Source organism: Ammospiza caudacuta, chromosome 3 (genome assembly GCF_027887145.1).
Source record: "Ammospiza caudacuta isolate bAmmCau1 chromosome 3, bAmmCau1.pri, whole genome shotgun sequence".
Taxonomy (NCBI): Eukaryota; Metazoa; Chordata; class Aves; order Passeriformes; family Passerellidae; genus Ammospiza; species Ammospiza caudacuta.
The window spans coordinates 119027476-119045196 of record NC_080595.1 but is presented as its reverse complement, the minus strand read 5'-3'; the positions used below and the strand labels follow the sequence as shown (position 1 = coordinate 119045196).

General features: G+C 65.6%; 3 protein-coding genes across 8 annotated transcripts; 2 read left to right on the top strand and 1 right to left on the bottom strand.

Annotated features, from left to right (window-relative positions):
- The first annotated feature begins 9 nt into the window (after positions 1 to 9).
- ZNF513 (zinc finger protein 513) lies at positions 10 to 4415 on the top strand. 2 transcript variants are annotated; one of them, XM_058801117.1, is made up of 3 exons: positions 10 to 110; positions 2465 to 3058; positions 3316 to 4415. In XM_058801117.1, the coding sequence occupies exons 1-3, from the start codon at positions 71 to 73 to the stop codon at positions 4065 to 4067; spliced, it is 1386 nt and encodes a 461-aa protein (XP_058657100.1). In that variant the 5' UTR covers positions 10 to 70; the 3' UTR covers positions 4068 to 4415. The 2 variants fall into 2 exon arrangements, with proteins under 2 accessions (XP_058657100.1, XP_058657102.1); XM_058801119.1 differs by having other exon boundaries at positions 56 to 284.
- On the bottom strand, positions 4384 to 10876 carry SNX17 (sorting nexin 17). The gene is made up of 15 exons (XM_058801116.1): positions 10721 to 10876; positions 8905 to 8979; positions 8653 to 8770; positions 8278 to 8342; positions 8057 to 8167; positions 7603 to 7693; positions 7347 to 7434; positions 6988 to 7057; positions 6799 to 6891; positions 6482 to 6685; positions 6064 to 6186; positions 5871 to 5948; positions 5621 to 5695; positions 5298 to 5339; positions 4384 to 5209 (listed from the first exon to the last, which is right to left on the bottom strand). Exons 1-15 carry the CDS (start codon positions 10781 to 10783, stop codon positions 5090 to 5092), a joined length of 1416 nt encoding a protein of 471 aa, XP_058657099.1. The 5' UTR covers positions 10784 to 10876; the 3' UTR covers positions 4384 to 5089.
- Positions 10877 to 10996: 120 nt separating this feature from the next.
- On the top strand, positions 10997 to 16969 carry EIF2B4 (eukaryotic translation initiation factor 2B subunit delta). 5 transcript variants are annotated; one of them, XM_058802175.1, is made up of 13 exons: positions 10997 to 11200; positions 11273 to 11316; positions 11424 to 11532; positions 11943 to 12152; positions 12349 to 12431; positions 12615 to 12706; positions 13044 to 13158; positions 13427 to 13503; positions 13692 to 13794; positions 13978 to 14105; positions 15310 to 15490; positions 16349 to 16529; positions 16729 to 16969. In XM_058802175.1, the coding sequence occupies exons 1-13, from the start codon at positions 11185 to 11187 to the stop codon at positions 16926 to 16928; spliced, it is 1539 nt and encodes a 512-aa protein (XP_058658158.1). In that variant the 5' UTR covers positions 10997 to 11184; the 3' UTR covers positions 16929 to 16969. The 5 variants fall into 5 exon arrangements, with proteins under 5 accessions (XP_058658158.1, XP_058658157.1, XP_058658156.1 ...); XM_058802174.1 differs by having other exon boundaries at positions 11034 to 11200; positions 11424 to 11562; XM_058802173.1 differs by having other exon boundaries at positions 11177 to 11316.
- The last annotated feature ends 752 nt before the right edge of the window (positions 16970 to 17721 follow it).

The following is a 17721-nucleotide window of genomic DNA, read 5'->3' as shown; positions in this document are numbered from 1 at the left end:
CTGGCGGGGGCGGCTGGCGGGCCGCGGGCGGGCGGGCGGCGGGGCCGGGCCGGCGCCGGGGCCCGCCACGATGCCCCGGCGGAAGCAGAGCCACCCGCAGCCGGTGAAGGGTGAGTGCGCGGCGGGCCCGGGGGGCGGCGGCGGCGGCCCGGCGGGGACCCGCGGCGCTCGGAGCGCTGCAGCGGACGCCGAGGATGGCACCGAGGAGACGGCAAGAGCGGCGGTGGTGCTGCCCGGGGACCTGCTGCTGGGCCGTGGCCCGGCCTCCGAGAAGGGACCGCCAGGTGCGTGCGGCCCCGCGGGGACGCCGCCCCTCTCCGGCAGCCCCGCCGGCGGCGACGCGGCACGGCCGGGCCGTACCGGGCCCGTGCTCGGCGCATCCGGCCGGGCCCGCCCTGCCACGGGCCCGCCCGGCGCGGGCTCCGGCCGAGCTTCCTCTCGCGGGGGAGGCCCGGCCCCCGACGGGGCCCCGGAGTGGGTTCCGCCCGCCCGGCATCGACCCCCGGCACCGATCCCCGAACGCCCCTTCCCGCCGGGGGCCCGGGCACGACGCGTCCCCGCGGTGGGTTCGGGGCCGCGCCCCGCGGCCGGGCTCATCCCAGAGCCAGTGCAGCGCTCAGCCCCGGGTCCCGTTCCACCGGGGTCCCGTTCCACCGCTCCCCTCGGCGCTGCGGGCCGAACCGAGCGCGCTCAGCCCCGGTGCCACGGGCAGCGCCTGTCCCGCCGCGGCTGCCGAGCCCGGGTCAGCAGCGAGCGCTGCTCAGCTCCGGGAGCTGCTCACGGGACCGGCGGGAGGCGCTCCCCGCCCCGAGCAACGCGGGAACAGAACGGCCAGAGAGGAGGGCACGGACTGTGCGGCCCCGTGCCCGTCCCCCGCTGCCCCCGGGGCCGCCCCCTGCTCCGTGTGCTCGCCTGGGCTGTGCCGTGTCCTGCTCTGGCACCGAGGGATGGATGGATGGGGCTGCTCGAGGGCTCTGCTTCCCTGCCCCGGAACGGCTGCTGGGAGCCTGCCCGGGGTCTGGGGGCACATTCCACTGGGAATTCCTCTCTATCCTTCCCAAATTCTACCGGGAATACCTGCCCTTCCCAAATTCTACAATTCCTGTCCTTCCCAAATTCTACAATACCTGTCTTCCCTAAATTCCACTGGAAATTCCTGTCCTTCCCAAATTCCATCAGCAATTCTTGTCCTTCCTAAATTCCACCAGAAATACCTGTCCTTCCCAAATTCCACCAGGAATTTCTCTCATTCCCAAATTCCACCAGGAATTCCTGTCCTTCCCAAATTCTTTCCCAAATTCCACCAGCAAATCCTGTCCTTCCCAAATTCCACCAGGAATTCCTGTCCTCCCATTCAGCCCCACCTGGGAGCAGGACCAGGAGCTCAGCCCACTGGCCCAGGCAGGACAGACACGCTGTGCCACGTGGGCACTGCTGGCCCTTCAGGGGACGGTGCTCTGGGGGTGCTGGGCACTGCTGGCCCGAGGGCACAGGGGTTCCCTTGGTGTGGCTGGGGCTGAGCTGAGGAGAAAGGGGGGCCCTTGGCAGAGGGCTGGGGCAGGGTCAGGAGCTCCCCCGTAAGAGCCAGGCCTTGGCAGGACGCCCTTTTCTGGTGCCTGTGTTTCCAGCAGCGCTCGTGGAAGAGGCTGGAGGGGCTGCCCCGTCCCACAGCACGGGTCAGGCTCATCAGCTGGACACAGCCCAGGTGGCAGCAGCAGGGGGACAGTCCAGGGGGCTGCCAGGAGGGTGGGCAGCTGCTGAGCCTGGCAGAGCCCAGGAGTGCAGGGCAGGCACACAACAACGGGGCCAGCAGGGCACGGCTCTCGGCTGCTCCTGGTGAGCTGCCCTGGCACAGAACGGGGCCCGGCTCTCAGCTGCTCCTGCTGAGGTGCCCCTGCAGCCCCGAGCACCAGCCTGGGGCACCTGTGGAGCCCAGGGGCTGCAGCAGGATGAGTCTGTGCCCAGCTGGGAAGTTCCCTTTGAGAGCCTGGCACAGGGTTCCCTGCTGCCACTGGGCAGAGCTCTGTGGGGGCAGGGGAATGTTTCCTGCAGGGTGGAAAGGGCTGGTGTTGGAGCTCCCTGTGCCAGCCATGCCAGTGTGACCAGCTGCCACCCCGGGGCTGGGGCAGTGCCACAGTGAGAGGGGCACAGAGCAGCTTTAAGGGCAGCCCTTTCTCCAGCCTGGGCCGGGCTGTGCCCACTTCCCTCTACCCCCCAGGCCCAGCAGTGGCAGTGTGGATGATGCACCCAGCCGTCCTCCCACCCTTGCTGGTGCCGGGGTCCTGCCCAGCCATGCACAAGTGTCAGGGTTTCCTGAGACACCCAGAGCAGGCCTCAGCAGGGCGTTGGGGCAGGCTGTGGCTATGGGGCTGCTCCCTGCAGTGCACGGGGTGGGGGGCGCAGGCACAGGGGCAGTGCCCCGGCCAGCCGGGCTGACGCCGCCCTGTGCCCACCGTGTTCTCAGCAGACACCCTGGTGGGGAAGATCGCCATCCCAGCGTACGCCCTGAGCGACGACGACTGCTCGTCCGGGTACCAGCAGCTGAGCGTGGAGAGCGACCCCGAGGAGGGCGGCGAGCCGGGCCCCGCGGCGCTGCCCTGCCGCCAGTGCGGGCTGCAGCTGGCTGCCAGCCTGGGCCAGAGCTGCCTGCAGTGCGCCGGCGCCGAGGGCAGCCGCAGCCAGCGCATCGTCTACTCCTGCCAGCTCTGCCCCTTCGCCTCGCACTACTCCAGCCACCTCAAGCGCCACATGAAGACACACAACGGGGAGAAGCCCTTCGCCTGCCCGCAGTGCGCCTACGCCTCCGCCCAGCTGGTGAACCTGACGCGGCACCTGCGCACGCACACCGGCGAGAAGCCGTACCGCTGCACGGGCTGCAGCTTCGCCTGCAGCAGCCTGGGCAACCTCAAACGCCACGAGCGCGTCCACAGCCAGGACAAGCCCTTCCAGTGCGCCGCCTGCGACTACCGCTGCAACCAGAGCCGCAACCTGAAGCGGCACATGCTCAGCCACCGCCTGCCCGAGGGCGAGGGGCCGCACCGGCGGGACAAGGACCCAGGTAAAGGTGGGAGGGTGTGGGGATGTGGGAGAGCTACCGTGGGGGCTCTGGGGCTGGTGCAGGGCACGGATCCTGCTGCTGACCCAAAGTCATGTTACTGCCAGGCTCACCGGAGCACTGAGGCTCGTCACTGAGCCTGTCCTCGCTGGCACTGGGGCTCGTCACACAGCCAGTCCTCACTGGCGCTGTGGCTCATAGAGCCAGTCCTCGCTGGCACTGTGCCACCCAGCTCACAGCCCCATCTCTTTGTCCTGCAGAGCCGCTGCTGCCAGAGCTGAGCCTGCACGTGGGCAGCGGCAGCGGCCCCTTCCTGCCCGGCTGTGCCCGGCTGCGGGGCGAGGAGGCGGCCGCGCTGCCCGAGCTGCTCTTCCCCTTCACGTGCCGCATGTGCGGGCTGGTGCTGGACGACGGCTTCGCGCAGGACGAGGGCCTGGCCGAGCAGGTGTGCGGGCGCTGCAGCCTGGCGGTGCTGGGCACCGAGCCGGGTGCCAGCCCCCGCAAGGGCGCCGGGGACAAGGGCTTCGCCTGCAGCCTGTGCCCCTTCGTCACGCACTACCCCAACCACCTGGCGCGGCACATGAAGACGCACAGCGGGGAGAAGCCCTTCGCCTGCCCGCTCTGCCCCTACGCCTCCGCCCACCTGGACAACCTGAAGCGGCACCAGCGCGTGCACACAGGCGAGAAGCCCTACAAGTGCCAGCTCTGCGACTACGCCTGCGGCAACCTGGCCAACCTCAAGCGTCACGGGCGCATCCACTCAGGCGACAAGCCCTTCCAGTGCAGCCTCTGCAGCTACAGCTGCAACCAGAGCATGAACCTGAAGCGGCACATGCTGCGGCACACGGGCGAGAAGCCCTTCCAGTGCCGGGACTGCTCCTACACCACCGGGCACTGGGACAACTACAAGCGCCACCAGAAGATCCACGGCCACACGGCCGAGAGCTGGGTGAACCCACGCAATGCCAAAGCCCTCCTGGCCCCCCCAGCCGTGGGCACGGCCCTGCCCTGAGACAGCACTTAGCCCGGCAGGGGCCCGGGGTGCCTGCCCTCCCTGGGGGAGGGAGGACAGGCGGGCACCTCCAGGGGGCTCAGGGCTGCCTTACAGCAGGCCCAGAGGCACACTGGGCCTCGGCAGCCCCGTCCTGCCTGGGCAGGGTGAAGTGACGACCGGCGGCTCTGAGCCCTGCCCGTGTGGCAGCACGGCCACGTCTCCAGCCACCCCAGCTGCCTGATTCTGCCTGCCGGAGCCTTCCTCTGCCGGCGTTTGGGGACAAGGGGGGAGGGGGGAACAGGACTGGTTCCATGGCGGTCGCCGTGATGGTCGGTGTAATTTATATTGTGTATAAAAGCATTAAACAGTCGGTTTTGTTATCTGCTCTTCACCCTGGGGGCCTTGTTCTGCTACTGAGGACTGCACGGGGCTGGCACGGAGAGGGGAGGGACAGCAGCCACCCCCCAACAGACAGCCTGGTACCAATCAGGATCCGTTTTAATCATTGTTGCAGTGTGTAAACATCAGTTACTGTCCATTAATGCTCTGTCGGGCGGAGCAGCAGGAGATACGTGGTTACAAGCCTAGATTATGCTGGCGTCTATGAGCGGGTTAGAGGGGACTCTGCGCGGAGCCCCCGAGACAGCTTACTGCACTCTGCCTCGGAGCACGAACCTAAATGCTAATTTGGCATTATGGAGCCTGCCTGGCTCTGCCCCCAGGCTGGGCCAGGCCTTCCCAGCTGGGACAGGAGCAGCTCTGCCCCCAGGCCGGGCCGGGCCCTGCACTGCAGCTCCAGGGCTCTGCCCGGGCCAACTGTTCAGGTCAAACGAGCCCTCTCCCAGCTGGAGCCAGCAGCGGGAGGAGTTCAGCTGCCCCCGCCCCAAGGCAGTGGCGGGCTGGGGGGAGCTCCCAGCCCCGGGGAGCAGGGAAAGGTGGATGGAGCAGGTGAGAGGCACGTCGATTGCAACCTGGCTGCAGGTCGTACATTCCTCAGCGAAGGCCCTCGCTCAGGCCGGGGCTGTCCTGGGCAGGGGGCACTACAGATCCTCATCGCCAATGCCCTCAAAGGCGTAATTGCCGTGGAAGTCGTTAGCGCCCACGTCGTTAGCAGAGCTGGAGTGGCTGATCCCACGCAGGCTGACAGAAGTGAGCTTGCTCTGTGGAGAAGGCAGATGTTAGGGAGGACAGCCCTAGCTCCCCTACCTGCTTAGCCTGAGGTGTCTGGTGCACCCACACACAACTCACCGAGAGTTTGGCCATGGGCTCCCAGGAGGCGTCAGGCGAGTCCTGTGAGGGCAGCACAGTTGGGCGGCACAGGGTCATGGGACACAACACCCACCCCTCCTTCCACCTGCCCCCTCCGTCCCCAGGGAGTCTGGCTCGCTGCAGGACCTCTTTCCCTTCGCAGGGCTCTGGAAGCAGGGCACCACCGCCCTGCTGTCCTCTGGACGTGCCCCAGCCCTGCCCCGGGGCAGTGCCTCCTCTGGAGGCAATGAGTTCTGATTCACAACCCGTCAGAGCCTGTGATTGCCCGTGTCCCTCACCCAGGGCTGCAGGGTCGCACTCACCAGCAGCGGGGGTGACTTCACGGCTTGCTGGCTGTCCGAGCGCCGCAGGGCCCCGTTCACCCGCCGCCGGAACATCTGCAGAGCAGCTCAGCTCAGCCACAGCGCCCAGCGTCAGCCCTGGGCTTATAACCAGCCCTGGGATGCTGGCCCCATCCCGAGGGGAGCGCTCAGGACCCAGCCCAGGCCCTAGGAAGTCACAGGGCCAGGCTGGGATCCCTCTCCAGAGCCATCATCCAGCCCCAGCCCTCACCTTGCGGATGCTGCCTCCAGATTTTTTCACCATCAGCTCATCCACCATGGACTGCAAGCAGATGCTCAGCATGATGGCCTGCAAGGGAGAAGTGTCACAGGGCTCTGTGCACCCCACAGCCTTCCCACACCCTGTGCAGGGCCCAGCCCTTCCCCTGACAGCCACCCCCAGCCCGCCATGCAGGCAGCTCTACCTGTGGGCTGGTGATGGTGACCCACTGCAGCCGGTCCTTGCTCATCAGGTACTCAAAAGCCAGCTCCAGCTTCACCTCGGACTTGCCTGGGCTGCTCCCCGAAGGGCCATTGTTCATGGGCACCTGCAGGGACACACACCAAGGCTGGGAGCCTCCAGAGGGGAAGGAGCAGCTCCCCAGACACCAGTGCAGCTCGAGGGCAGCACCGAGCCAAGTGTGGGACACCTGCCCAGTGCCCACCAGTCCTCTGCCACTGTCAGGTCCCCTCCAGTGTCCTCACACCAATGATCCCCTCAGCCCCAAGGCATGACTCAGACCCTCTCCAGGCCTGCTGGGCCAGAGGCTGGAGTCAGAGCCAGCACCTTTCCTAGGAAGAGGTGTCCCCCCAGCCCCTCCCTGCTCCCTAGGCGTCACTTACCGAGGATGTGACCCGCCAGCACCGCATGCGAGTGACCTTGAAGCTGCCCTCCTTGATCTGCTCGTTGGGCAGCCGCACCTGGAAGTTGAGCTCGTTGTTGCCTGCGCTGACCACGACGTGGCAGCCCTTCTCAGGGAAATCCGTGACACAGGGGTCGAACTTGAGATAGCCGTAGTACTTGAGGGTCTGCGCCAGGCGGATGAACTGCAGGCAGGGCAGGGGTGCTCAGCAACAGGACACCACCCGGTACCACACAGGAGAGGGCTGGTGCAGAGCCAGAGCTGCCCCGGTCGTGGTGGCACTGTTCCCTGTCCTACCTCCTTCTTGGAGACCTTCTCCTGCAGGGACTTCAGCTGCCGGTGCTGCTCCTTGTTGACAAGGATCCACCCGTGTTCGATGTCTGACACCGTCTGCAGGCAGCAGAGGCTGGTGAGTGCCTGGGACCGGAGCCCCCCAGCCCCTGCACAGTGTCTGTCCTCACCTGGCTGTGCCACACCAACCCTCACCTGTGCATACAGCAGGTTCAGCCCCACACGGTGCTCCATCACATCGTCGTCATAGGCTGAGTCCCAGTAGCTGGAAGGGAACCACAGGGGTTAGCCTGCTCCAGCAGTGAGGAGAAAATCACCCTCCTGTGGGCTGGTAACCATCAGTCATCATGCCCTGCTCCCCATCTAAACCAGCTGCCATGGGAAGGCAGGAATGAGCTGAGCACAGCAGGGCAGCCCCTGCTCCAGTGTCATGGTCAGGGATGCTCAGGTGCATTCCTGGGGGCCAAAGCATCAGTGGGCAGCAATGGCAGGAGGGGAGGGTCCCTGTGTGGAACCAGGAGCCCTGGGCACCACCCCAGTGCTGCCCCGCTCACCTCTTGCGCAGGATGATCTGGAACTCGGGGTTGTGCAGGCTGGTCACTGACACATAGGGCAGCTCAAACTCCTGCAGCTTCCTCACAACTGCAGGGAAACAGCAGCTCAGCAGCCCCTCTGGGCAGCAGGATCCCCATGGCCCCACACCAGGGTGCCCCCAGGAGCACAGCTGTGCCCCCAGCCAGGGCAGGGGCACACAGCCCTCACTCCAGGCAGGGGCACAGCACGTGTGCCACCGCAGCGGGCTCTACTCACAGGAGAAAGCTCCATCCTTGGTCTCCCTCACTAGGAAGAGGCTGAAGTAGCCAACCAGGTCATCTGGCAGGTCCAGCTTGGAGGCCACAGCCTGGGAGGAAGAGCAGGATAGTCCCAATATAGTACCAGCATGGTGGCCAGACCCAGCCCATGTGCATTCTGAGGCCTCCCAACAGCAGGAAGGCAGCACCTCTGCTGCCCTGAGCCAGGCCTGGGCTCCTGGCAACCAGGAAACAGCGAGGGAACCCCAAACACCAGCCTGGACCCAGACACACCCTGCAGCACACCCATTCCAGCTCCCAGCTCTCAGCCCCACCAGGGCAGCCCTGCTCCAGGGTGGGCAGGTTGCAGGGGAGGGCAGGGGGGCTACCAGGCTGAGAGAGCCCCAGCCGTGAGGGAAAGCCCAGGAGGCAGCAGGAGGGGCTGGTCCCAGCCAGCAGGACAGCTGTGGCACCTCGAGGACATCCTCTGTCTGGTCCGACGTCAGGATGGTGACCTTGACCTTCTGCCCGTTGGAGAGCAGCACCTCCAGCAGCACCTCCTCCGTGGGGATCTGCTGCGTCTCCTGCACAGAGAACAGCGCTGGCACCCATCCCCTCCTGCACAGAGAACAGCGCTGGCACCCAGCCCCTCACACAGCCCAGGGGCACAGAGCTGGCACAGGTGTGCCCTCACCTGCTGGGCCTTGCGCAGGAAGCTGTTGAAGGTCTCGCTGCCGCCCAGCGTCGGGTCCTGCCGCACTGCAGGAGGGGCACGAGCGGTCAGGAGTCCCGTGGGAAGGGACAGGGACACAGAGCCCTTCCTGGCACTTGTGCTGCCCTGGGCCAGCCAGGGAACCCCCGCACCCCCACTGTGCCAGGGCAGGGCAGGGGCTGGCACAGGAGCTGGCACCCGGGGGACAAGGCCATCAAACGCCAGGGCTGGCACAGGAGCTGGCACCCGGGGGACAAGGCCATCAAACGCCAGGGCTGCCCTGGCAGGTGCAAGAGGGACCACAGGGAACGGAGCAGGGCAGGGAGGAAGGCATGGGCCGTGCCCTGCCCAGCTTACCGGCCTGCATGTACTTCTCCAGCTGCTCCCGGCGCTGCTCTACCTCTGCTGGGGTGAGCGTGAAGATCTTCTTTGGGGGGAAGGCTGGGACCACGTTGGCGCCATACTCCTTCCTCAGCTGGGACAAGAACAGAGCGCTGCTGCAGGACCCCCACCCTCGCTGACCCCCAGGGACCGGGCAAGGGGAGCAGAGAGCTCCCAGAGCCCCGCTGGAAGGTGAGGAGCAGGAGCTCTGCCCCCGTGTCCCCGTACCTGCTCGTGCAGGCCCAGGAGCTGGCTGTAGCGCACCCGGCAGTGCAGCACCCCGTTCACGTGGATGTTGTAGGCCTGCAGGGAGACAGGCCGCTCAGAGCCAGCACTGTCAGCTGCAGGAGCCCCCCAGGAGATGCCCAGGGAGCCCCCAGGAGAAGGCAACATCCCTGAGCACCCTGCCCAAGGGCAGAATGGTTCAGGAATATGAGCACACCCAGGAGATGTGCCACTGGACAGCAGAAGGTCTGACCCTGTGTGCCCAGCCCTGGGGAGCACAGAGCCACGCTGCAGCCCCACGGACAGCCCTCCCCACTGCCAGGGCTTCACAAGGAACAGGTCCCTGGATGAGCTCTGGCTCAGCCCCTGCCGATGCCACAGGCTGGGCACAGCTGGGAGTGCAGAGCACAGGGAACATCTGGCAGAGCCCAGCTGTGAGTACAGAGCACAGAGGAACACCTGGCAGAGCACAGCTAGGAGTGCAGAGCACACAGGGAACACCTGGCTGAGCACAGAGCACACAGGGAACACCTGGCTGAGCACAGAGCACACAGGGAACACCTGGAACACCTGGCAGAGCACAGCTGTGAGTGCAGAGCACACAGGGAACACCTGACTGAGCACAGAGCACACAGGGAACACCTCGCAACCCCATGGTCCAGCTCCCAGCACCTCACCCTACACACAGAATCCCTTCAAGGACAGCAGTGTCCTGCCACCCCCACAGCACCGTTTGGGAGGGCATGAGGATGGCCATGAGCCCGCAGCCAGCCACGGCAGCCCAGCCCAGCCTCCAGGCATGGCCCGGTGCCCTCCTGCTCCTGGGCACTGCCCAGCCAGGCCGGGGCTCACACGGGCACCTCCCCCCCCAAGCCAGCCCGGTGCCTCGGGGCTGCTGCGGGACACCGGGAGGGACGGGCAGCCCCCACACCCGCCCACATCAGGGCTCCGCATCAGCCGCGGCCCCTGCCCAGCGCCGGGCTCTGCCCCAGGCCCGAGGAGCCTCGGCAGCGGCGGAGGGCAAAGGGCAGGGGGGTCACAAGGACGAAATGCCCCGAGGGCTGCCCGCTCCTGCGGCCCGTGAGCGACTGCAGCTCCCGCGGATGGCCAGGGCTCTGCATCGCCGCTCACACCGGCACCGGGCTGCCCCACCGGGACCGTGCCCCACCGTGACCGTGCCCCACCGCGGGGTCCCGGGGCATCCCCAGAGAGCGATCTCGGCACCGGGGGCCAGCGCGGGTGTTGGAGCGCAGGGCTGCCCAGCCTCCCCCCGAGAGGGAGCAGCGATCCGGACCCTCCGCCAGCCTGCGGGCTCTGCCGGCCCCGGGAAGGGCTCCGGGCACTCGGAGTCCCGGCCCCGCTCCGGAGGCGCTCACGGCGCAGGGACCAAAACAGGAAGCCGGGACAAACGGACGGACGGGCGGGCCAGGATGAGCCGGGGCTGGGATGGGACCGGACGGGGCCCCCGCGGGCTGCCCGCCCCCGGCCGCGGCACCGGGCAGGGCAAGGTCCCGACACCCGGGGCTGCTCCGGGACCTCCCGCGCCCGATCCGGAGCCGCGGGGGCGGCGGGGCCCGATCCCTGCTCGGCCCTGGCACAGGGCGCCGGCCGGGGATGGCGGCGGGCCGGGACCTGCCCGCCTCGCCCGGCCCCGGTCCCGGTCCCGATCCCGACCCGCCACCGCGCCGGGGCTGCGGATCCGCACGGCCCCAGCGGGGCCGCACCGCGCCCGGGCCGAGGAGCCGCGCCACCCACTCGGCTCCGTTCTGCGGGGCGGCTCCGTGCTGCGGGACAGCTCCGCTCCCTCGGCCCCGCTCACCACGTAGGCGGGGGCGCCGCCGTCCCCGGCGCGGGTCTCGGTCTCGGGAATGGAGAAGTGCATGGCCGGGCCGAGTGCGCCCCCGCTACCCGCCTCCCACCGCCGCCATCTCGGGCCAGCACTCCCCGCGATGGCGCGGCCGGCAGCACCGCCCGCCCCAGGGCCGCCCCGCTCCGCCCCGCCCGGGGCCGTCGCTCTCCGCCCGCCCCGCTTGGCCCCGCTCCGCCCGCCCCGGGGCCGCCCCGCCGTGCCGTGCCCGCCCCGCCCCGAGCGGCCCCGCCGGGGCTGCAGGCGCGCCCGCGGCGCGTGCCCGCGGCGGGACGGGACCGGGGGGCGGGGCCCGGAGGGAGCCCCGGGAACGGACCGGCCCGCACCGGGGGTGACGTCACCGCGTCACGGAGAGCGGCGGACGTGCGCGGTCACGTGGCGCCGCCTGGCCGGCAGGGGGCGCTGAGGGCGGCGCCATGGCGGAGCGTGAGGGTGAGTGCGGGACCGGACACGGGGAACGGCTCCGGGACGAGACCCGGCCGCTTCACGCTCCCGTCATTCTAGGTGCGAACTCCGAGGGAGCTGCGCCAGTGGCGGCGGGACCGCAGGTGAGCGGGGCCGGGGCCGGTGTGAGGCCGGGCTGCGGAGCGGGGCCGGGGCCGGTGTGAGGCCGGGATGCGGAGCGGGCCAGCCGCCTGACGGTGTGTGCCCACAGGCGCCGGAGCTCTCCCGGGAGGAGAAGCTGCAGCTGCGGAAGGAGAAGAAGCAGCAGAAGAAGAAGAAGAGGAGCGAGAAGGGGCCGTCGGCCGAGCCCGCGGAGCTGGGTGCGCCTCCCGAGGCGGGGCAGCCGCGGGGTGAGCGCCGCCGTCCCCGCGAGCCCCGAGCGGGGCAGCGCCGGGCTGGCAGCGCCCGGAGCCTGCAGGGTCTTACAGCGGGACCGACCCCTGGGGTGTAGCCCCGGTCCGGGCCCTCGGCCCTCGGGCGGCCGCGTTACCGTGGGGACTTCAGTAGAGAGAGCGCAGTCCCCAGACCCGGGAGCGCGGGGCTGCCCCGGCGTGCCGTGCCGTGCCGTGCCCCCGGCGTGCCATGTCCTCGGCGTGCCGAGTCAGCTGCACCGTGCCGAGGGCCTGGAGCCCCTTAGGGCCCGGAGGGCTCTCCCTGCCGCGGGCTGCCCCTCACACTGGGCTGCATCTCCCGGCCAGACTGGGCACAGATTCTCCTTTCCTCCCCGCAGCAGCTGCTCAGCCCACGTCCCCCCCTGCCCCCGCTGATGGCCCCGGTGACGGCGAGAAACCCGCGGGGGGCAAGAGCAAAGCGGAGCTGCGAGCGGAGCGCCGGGCTAAGCAGGAGGCTGAGCGGGCCCAGAAGCTGGCCAGGAAGGCAGAGCTGAGCCAGGCAGCCACGGCGGCCAAGCCCCGGCAGAGCCCCACCGAGCCGCAGTCCAGTAAGGCTGTCAGCACCACGGGGTGGGGAGCAGAGGGCGGGCGAGCAGGATGGGAGGCTCTGCTGTGGGCTCGGGCCAGGGATGACTGTGTCATCCATCCATGCTCCGGGTTCTGCCTGTCCCTGGGTGCTGCCCTGCCTTCCCTGAATTTGGGGGGCACCAAAGCAGCTCGGTCTCATCCCAGCCATCCTTGCAGTGGTGAAGCGGCTGCCAGAGCATGTGCAGGTGGATGACCCTGCTGCCCAGAGGAAACTGGCCAAGAAGCTGGAGAGGCAGCAGGTAGGAGGAGGACTGGGTGACAGGCTGCACACCTGGGGCAGCTGTGCTGCAGAGGGCCTGGGGGGCACATGGTGGGACAGAGGGCAGAGGGAAACTTTGCGTGCCCTGAGCAAGTGCTGGGTGTGACTGGTGGCCCTGGAACGAGCAGAGCACAGGATGAGCCATCACCACACTTGGCTGCAGGTACCTCTGAGGCAGGACTATGGCACCAAGGTGAACCTGTTCTCCCACCTCCGCCAGTACAGCCGCAAGAAGCCACTGACGCAGCAGATGAGGTACAGGGCCTCCCCAGCCCAGGGCTCTGCTCTGGCTGGCCTGGCTGCAGAATGGCTCTGCAGGAGGGCTGTCATAGTCCTGCACGTGGGATACACCTGATGGAGTGGTGCGGGACGTTTTGCTTGCTTTGGGGACTGGCAGTAGGGGCAGCCTAGTATCTTTGTTATGAGGAGAGTGCAGGGCCACAGGAGAAGGGGCTGTGGGGTAAGCCTGGCTCCTCAGGTTACTGCCAGCCCCCTTCCTAGGCTGTTCCTTGGGTTGTTGGGCTGGGGCTCATAAATGTTGGGTGCTCTGGGCCGCAGAGGTGCTGACAGCTCCCTCCCCTGGTCCCTGCAGCATCCCCTCCACAGTGATCCACCCCGCAGTGATGCGCCTGGGCCTGCAGTACTCACAGGGCATCATCAACGGCTCCAATGCCCGCTGCATCGCGCTGCTCGAGGTCTTCAAACAGGTACCTGAGCAGCCACCTGGCAGCAGGGGCTCTGTGCTGCGTGCAGGAGTGTGTTCTGTACCCTCCCTGCTGGGGCTGTTGTCTGTGCTCAGTCATCCTCAGCCGCTTCCTTTGGGTCGTGCACGGCAGGGTCCTTGTGTGGCGCTGCCACTGCTGTTTGTGTCCCTGGAGCACCCTTTGCCCCTCCAGGCAGCGTGTCAGGCTGTGCAGGACGTGTGTGCCCCAACACCTGTGCCCTGAGATCACCCTCCCTTTCTTCTTGTCCCAGCTGATCCGGGATTACTCCACTCCCCCCAACGAGGAGCTGTCACGGGACCTGGTGGCCAAGCTGAAGCCACACATCAGGTGAGGGCTCCCAGTGCCAGAGCAGAGGGACCAAAGCTCCACAGAGTGTGGTCCATTGTTCACGTCTCTGGGTTGGTGTCCACCCAAACTTTGGCTGACTTTCCTAGGCTGCTGCCTTCCTGCCCACCGTCCCTCTCCCTGCCTTGGCCCTCCAGGCTGCTTTGGAGCTAAGCCCCTTTCTTCTGCAGCTTCCTGAACCAGTGCCGGCCTCTCTCAGCCAGCATGGGCAATGCCATCAAGTTCCTCAAGAAGGAGATATCGTGCTTGCCTGACACCCTGAGAGAGGATGAGGTGAGTGGCCTTGCTCCGTGGCAGGCTCCAGGCCCTGGGTGAAGGAGCTGAGCAGGGATGGGATGCAGACTCACAACAGTGGAATTGAAAGCTTGTTACTAGGGGGAAGAGCCTGATCCCGACCTGGCTCAAATCAGGGAGCTGCTGAGAGCAGGAAAGTCTGTATGTGATGTCTCTCCCCAGGCAAAGGAGAAGCTCCAGGACGTGATCGACAAATACCTGCGAGAGAAGATTGTCCTGGCAGCTGAGGCCATCTCAAGGTCTGCCTTTGAGAAGATCAATGACCACGACGTGATCCTGGTGTATGGATGGTGAGCACGGAGCACAGGCAGCTGATCCCACGGGTAGGAGGAGGGAATGGAGCAGCGTGGGAGGGGAGGCTGTGCTGGTCCTGCACAGGGCTCAGCACTGTCCTACCTGGTGTGAAGTTGGATTCCAAGAGCCCCAGAGCCACAGCTCCCTCCACCCAGGGCACTTACAGAGCAGCCAGGGCTGTTCACTGGATTTTAAACAAACTGCAACAAAGCCAAATGTCGGGAAGCAAAAATACAGCAGTTTGCATCCCAAGAAGTAGAGGTGGGGAAAAGAACCAGAGATTGCTGCAGCAGGAGTCTGGGTATGCTGTGTGTGCTGGGCAGAGCAAGGAGCAGGGGCAGGAGGCCAGTGCAGGGCAGGAGTGTGGTGAGAGGCTGTGGAGTGGCAGAGTCCCTTGTGCTGTCACAGACAGGGAGGTCAGTGCTGCTTCCAGGGAAGGCTGAGACCTTTCCCAGGGTGTGTCCTTGTGCAAGGACAGGGAGACATTGTGCCCTGGGAGCCATCGTGGCAGGAGGGCTCTGGAGGGGCAGCACTCACCAGGATGAGGGTGGGCGTTGAGCATGAGGGTGGGCGTTGAGCATGAGGGTGGTTATTGAGGATGAGGGTGGGTATTTAGGATGAGGGTGGGCATTGAGGATGAGGGTGGGCGTTGAGCATGAGGGTGGGCGTTGAGCATGAGGGTGGTTATTGAGGATGAGGGTGGGTATTTAGGATGAGGGTGGATATTGAGGATGAGGGTGGGCATTGAGGATGAGGGTGGGCGTTGAGCATGAGGGTGGGCGTTGAGCATGAGGGTGGTTATTGAGGATGAGGGTGGTTATTGAGGATGAGGGTGGGTATTTAGGATGAGGGTGGGCATTGAGGATGAGGGTGGGCGTTGGGGATGAGGGTGGGCGTTGGGGATGAGGGTGGGTATTTAGGGTGGGCATGGAGGATGAGGGTGGGTGTTGAGGATGAGGGTGGGTATTTAGGATGAGGGTGGGCATTGAGGATGAGGGTGGGCGTTGGGGATGAGGGTGGGCGTTGGGGATGAGGGTGGGTATTTACGGTGGGCATGGAGGATGAGGGTGGGTGTTGAGGATGAGGGTGGGCATTGAGGATGAGGGGGATGAGGGTGGGCATTGAGCACGAGGATGGCGTCGTGGCCCGGCGGGAGCCTGCTCCGGAGGAGGGCAGCCCCTGACAGGCGGCACTGTGCAGCTCGTCGCTGGTGAACCGCACGCTGTGCGATGCCCACGCCAAGCAGGGCCGCGCGTTCCGCGTGATCGTGGTGGACAGCCGGCCGCGCCTGGAGGGCCGCGAGACGCTGCGGCGCCTGGTGCGGCACGGCATCCACTGCACCTACGTCATGATCAACGCCATCTCCTACGTGCTGCCCGAGGTGAGGGGCTGCCGTGTGCTGGGGAGTGGGGGGTCTGTCAGGGCCCCAGTGTCACAGACATATTTTATGAAAAATCCTTTCTTCAGGAGTTTTCCTCCTGAGAAGCTGAGAGGCCTCAGGAACAAAATGTAAACAATGATTATCTGCTGCTGTGGAATGCAACAGGTGCATCTGTGATTGGCCCATGTTAGTTGTTTCTAATTAATGGCCAATCACAGTCAGCTTTTGTTATTGTTCTTTCTTTTTCTATTCTTTCTTTCTATTCTTTCTTTCTATTCTTTTCTATTCTTATCTTAAGGATTTCTTAGAAGAAATCCTTTGTTCTATTCTTTGAGTATAGTTTTAATATAATATATATCATAAAATAATAAATCAAGCCTTCTGAAACACAGAGTCAGATCTTCATCTCTTCCCTCATCCTAATACCCTTGTGAACATGGTCACACCCCAGGACAAGGTGAGAGATGAGAATCTGACTCCAAGTTCTCAGAAGGCTCATATCATATCATATCATATCATATCATATCATATCATATATCATCTTATGCTATACTAAAACTGTACTGAAGAAAGAGAAAGGATACATCAGAAGGCATACCAAGAATGAATAATAAAACCCCGTGACTCCTCAGAGCCTCGACATAGCTGGGCCATGATTGGTCATTAAATCAAAACAATTTGCATGCTGGATGAACAGTCTCCAAATCACATTCCAAACAGCAAAACAGGGAGGAGCTGAAGCTTCCCAGCTTCCCAGGAGAAGAAATCCTGGCAAAGGGATTTTTCAGTTAATACCATGGTGAGAGGGGAGGCTGCAGCGTGACCAAAGGTGTGAGAGAGGCTGTGTTTCCCCGGCAGGTGTCCAAGGTGCTGCTGGGAGCCCACGCCCTGCTGGCCAATGGCTCTGTCATGTCCCGCGTGGGGACCTCGCAGATCGCGCTGGTCTCCAAGGCCTACAACGTGCCCGTCCTTGTCTGCTGCGAGACGTACAAGTTCTGTGAGCGGGTGCAGACAGATTCCTTTGTCTCCAACGAGCTGGGTACGCCTTCTGTCCCTTTCCCCCCAGCTGGCACCTTCTCTCCCAGTCCCTGCCATACCATGACAGGCTGCTCGGCCCTGCCATGCCCCCTCCTGGGCAGGGGGTCCCTTGCAGGCAGGGGTGGTATGTGCTGCTGCAGGGGCAGGATGGAGAGGTGCTGTCCCCCCCAGGATCCTGATTGCTTCTCCACTCTCTGCAGATGACCCTGATGACCTGATTGTGCTCCGGAAGGGCCAGGCCCAGCTTGGGGGCTGGGCAGAGAACAAGTCCCTGCGCCTGCTTAATCTGGTCTATGATGTGACGCCCCCAGACCTGGTGGATTTGGTCATCACAGACTTGGGCATGATCCCCTGCACCTCAGTGCCTGTGGTCCTGCGCGTGAAGAACGTGGATCAGTAGTTGGAGCAGCTGCATGGACACTAATAAACCAGGCCCCAGTACTCTGTGTGTGCCATCTGTGGTGTGGCAGAGCCCTGGCACCCGTGTCATCCATGTCATCCAGAGCTGGCACAGCTCTGCACCTTCCTTGGGGCCTCTCCTCCCACTCCATGCTGCAGCATAGACGGGTCTTCCCTGTCCCCAGGCCGTCCTCTGGGGAATCCATGACAGTGTGGCGATGGCCTCTGGCTTACCCTCCGCGGAGATCTGGTGGCTCTCGGGCAGTGCCGAGCTGGGCTGCTGGGGGACAGCCAGGGTCCCTCTGGAACCAGCCCCGGAGAGGGCCCGTACCCCGCGGCCCGGCCGCTCGGCGGGCGGTGCTCCGGAGCCCGAGCGGCACCGGCACCGGCACGCGGCTCCCGGACCGCCGGGGGCGGAGCCTGCCGCCGGGGGCGGGGCCATGCAAATCTCACTGCTGCTCTGGCAGGGCCAGCCGAGCCCTCACGGGGCGTGTCCATGCAAATTGACTCCACCGCGCGGCATGACGGGACACAGCCCGGTCCGGAACCCCTCTGCCCTCCCGTGTGCGGGCCGGGCCGGGCCAGGCCGTGCCGTGCGGGAGCTGCGGGCTCACAGCGCACGGAAGGAACTACACCGGGCAGATAGCTGCAGTCCGGGTGTGCTGGCCCGTGCGACATCGCCACTGCAGCGTGACTGCATAATTTGTGTTAGGGGAGATGGTGCTGGTGTTCTCTGATATCCTTGTTTGGAGGGAGAGTTGTGATCAGGGCTGGCTAGCTACAGGTAGTGTGCA

What these genes read in the sequence shown, in the direction of transcription:
- ZNF513 (XM_058801119.1), top strand. Translation starts at nt 71, where the DNA reads ATGCCCCGGCGGAAGCAGAGCCACCCGCAGCCGGTGAAGGGTGAGTGC. An exon ending in CTCCGAGAAGGGACCGCCAG is followed by an intron (nt 285 to 2,464) that starts GTGCGTGCGGCC and finishes CCGTGTTCTCAG; the next exon opens with CAGACACCCTGGTGGGGAAG. An exon ending in CCGGCGGGACAAGGACCCAG is followed by an intron (nt 3,059 to 3,315) that starts GTAAAGGTGGGA and finishes TTTGTCCTGCAG; the next exon opens with AGCCGCTGCTGCCAGAGCTG.
- SNX17 (XM_058801116.1), bottom strand. Translation starts at nt 10,783, where the DNA reads ATGCACTTCTCCATTCCCGAGACCGAGACCCGCGCCGGGGACGGCGGC. An exon ending in GCGGCGCCCCCGCCTACGTG is followed by an intron (nt 8,980 to 10,720) that starts GTGAGCGGGGCC and finishes GTCTCCCTGCAG; the next exon opens with GCCTACAACATCCACGTGAA. An exon ending in GCTGGCGGGTCACATCCTCG is followed by an intron (nt 6,187 to 6,481) that starts GTAAGTGACGCC and finishes GTGTCCCTGCAG; the next exon opens with GTGCCCATGAACAATGGCCC.
- EIF2B4 (XM_058802171.1), top strand. Translation starts at nt 11,185, where the DNA reads ATGGCGGAGCGTGAGGGTGAGTGCGGGACCGGACACGGGGAACGGCTC. An exon ending in CCCCACCGAGCCGCAGTCCA is followed by an intron (nt 12,153 to 12,348) that starts GTAAGGCTGTCA and finishes CCATCCTTGCAG; the next exon opens with TGGTGAAGCGGCTGCCAGAG. An exon ending in AAGCTGAAGCCACACATCAG is followed by an intron (nt 13,504 to 13,691) that starts GTGAGGGCTCCC and finishes TTTCTTCTGCAG; the next exon opens with CTTCCTGAACCAGTGCCGGC.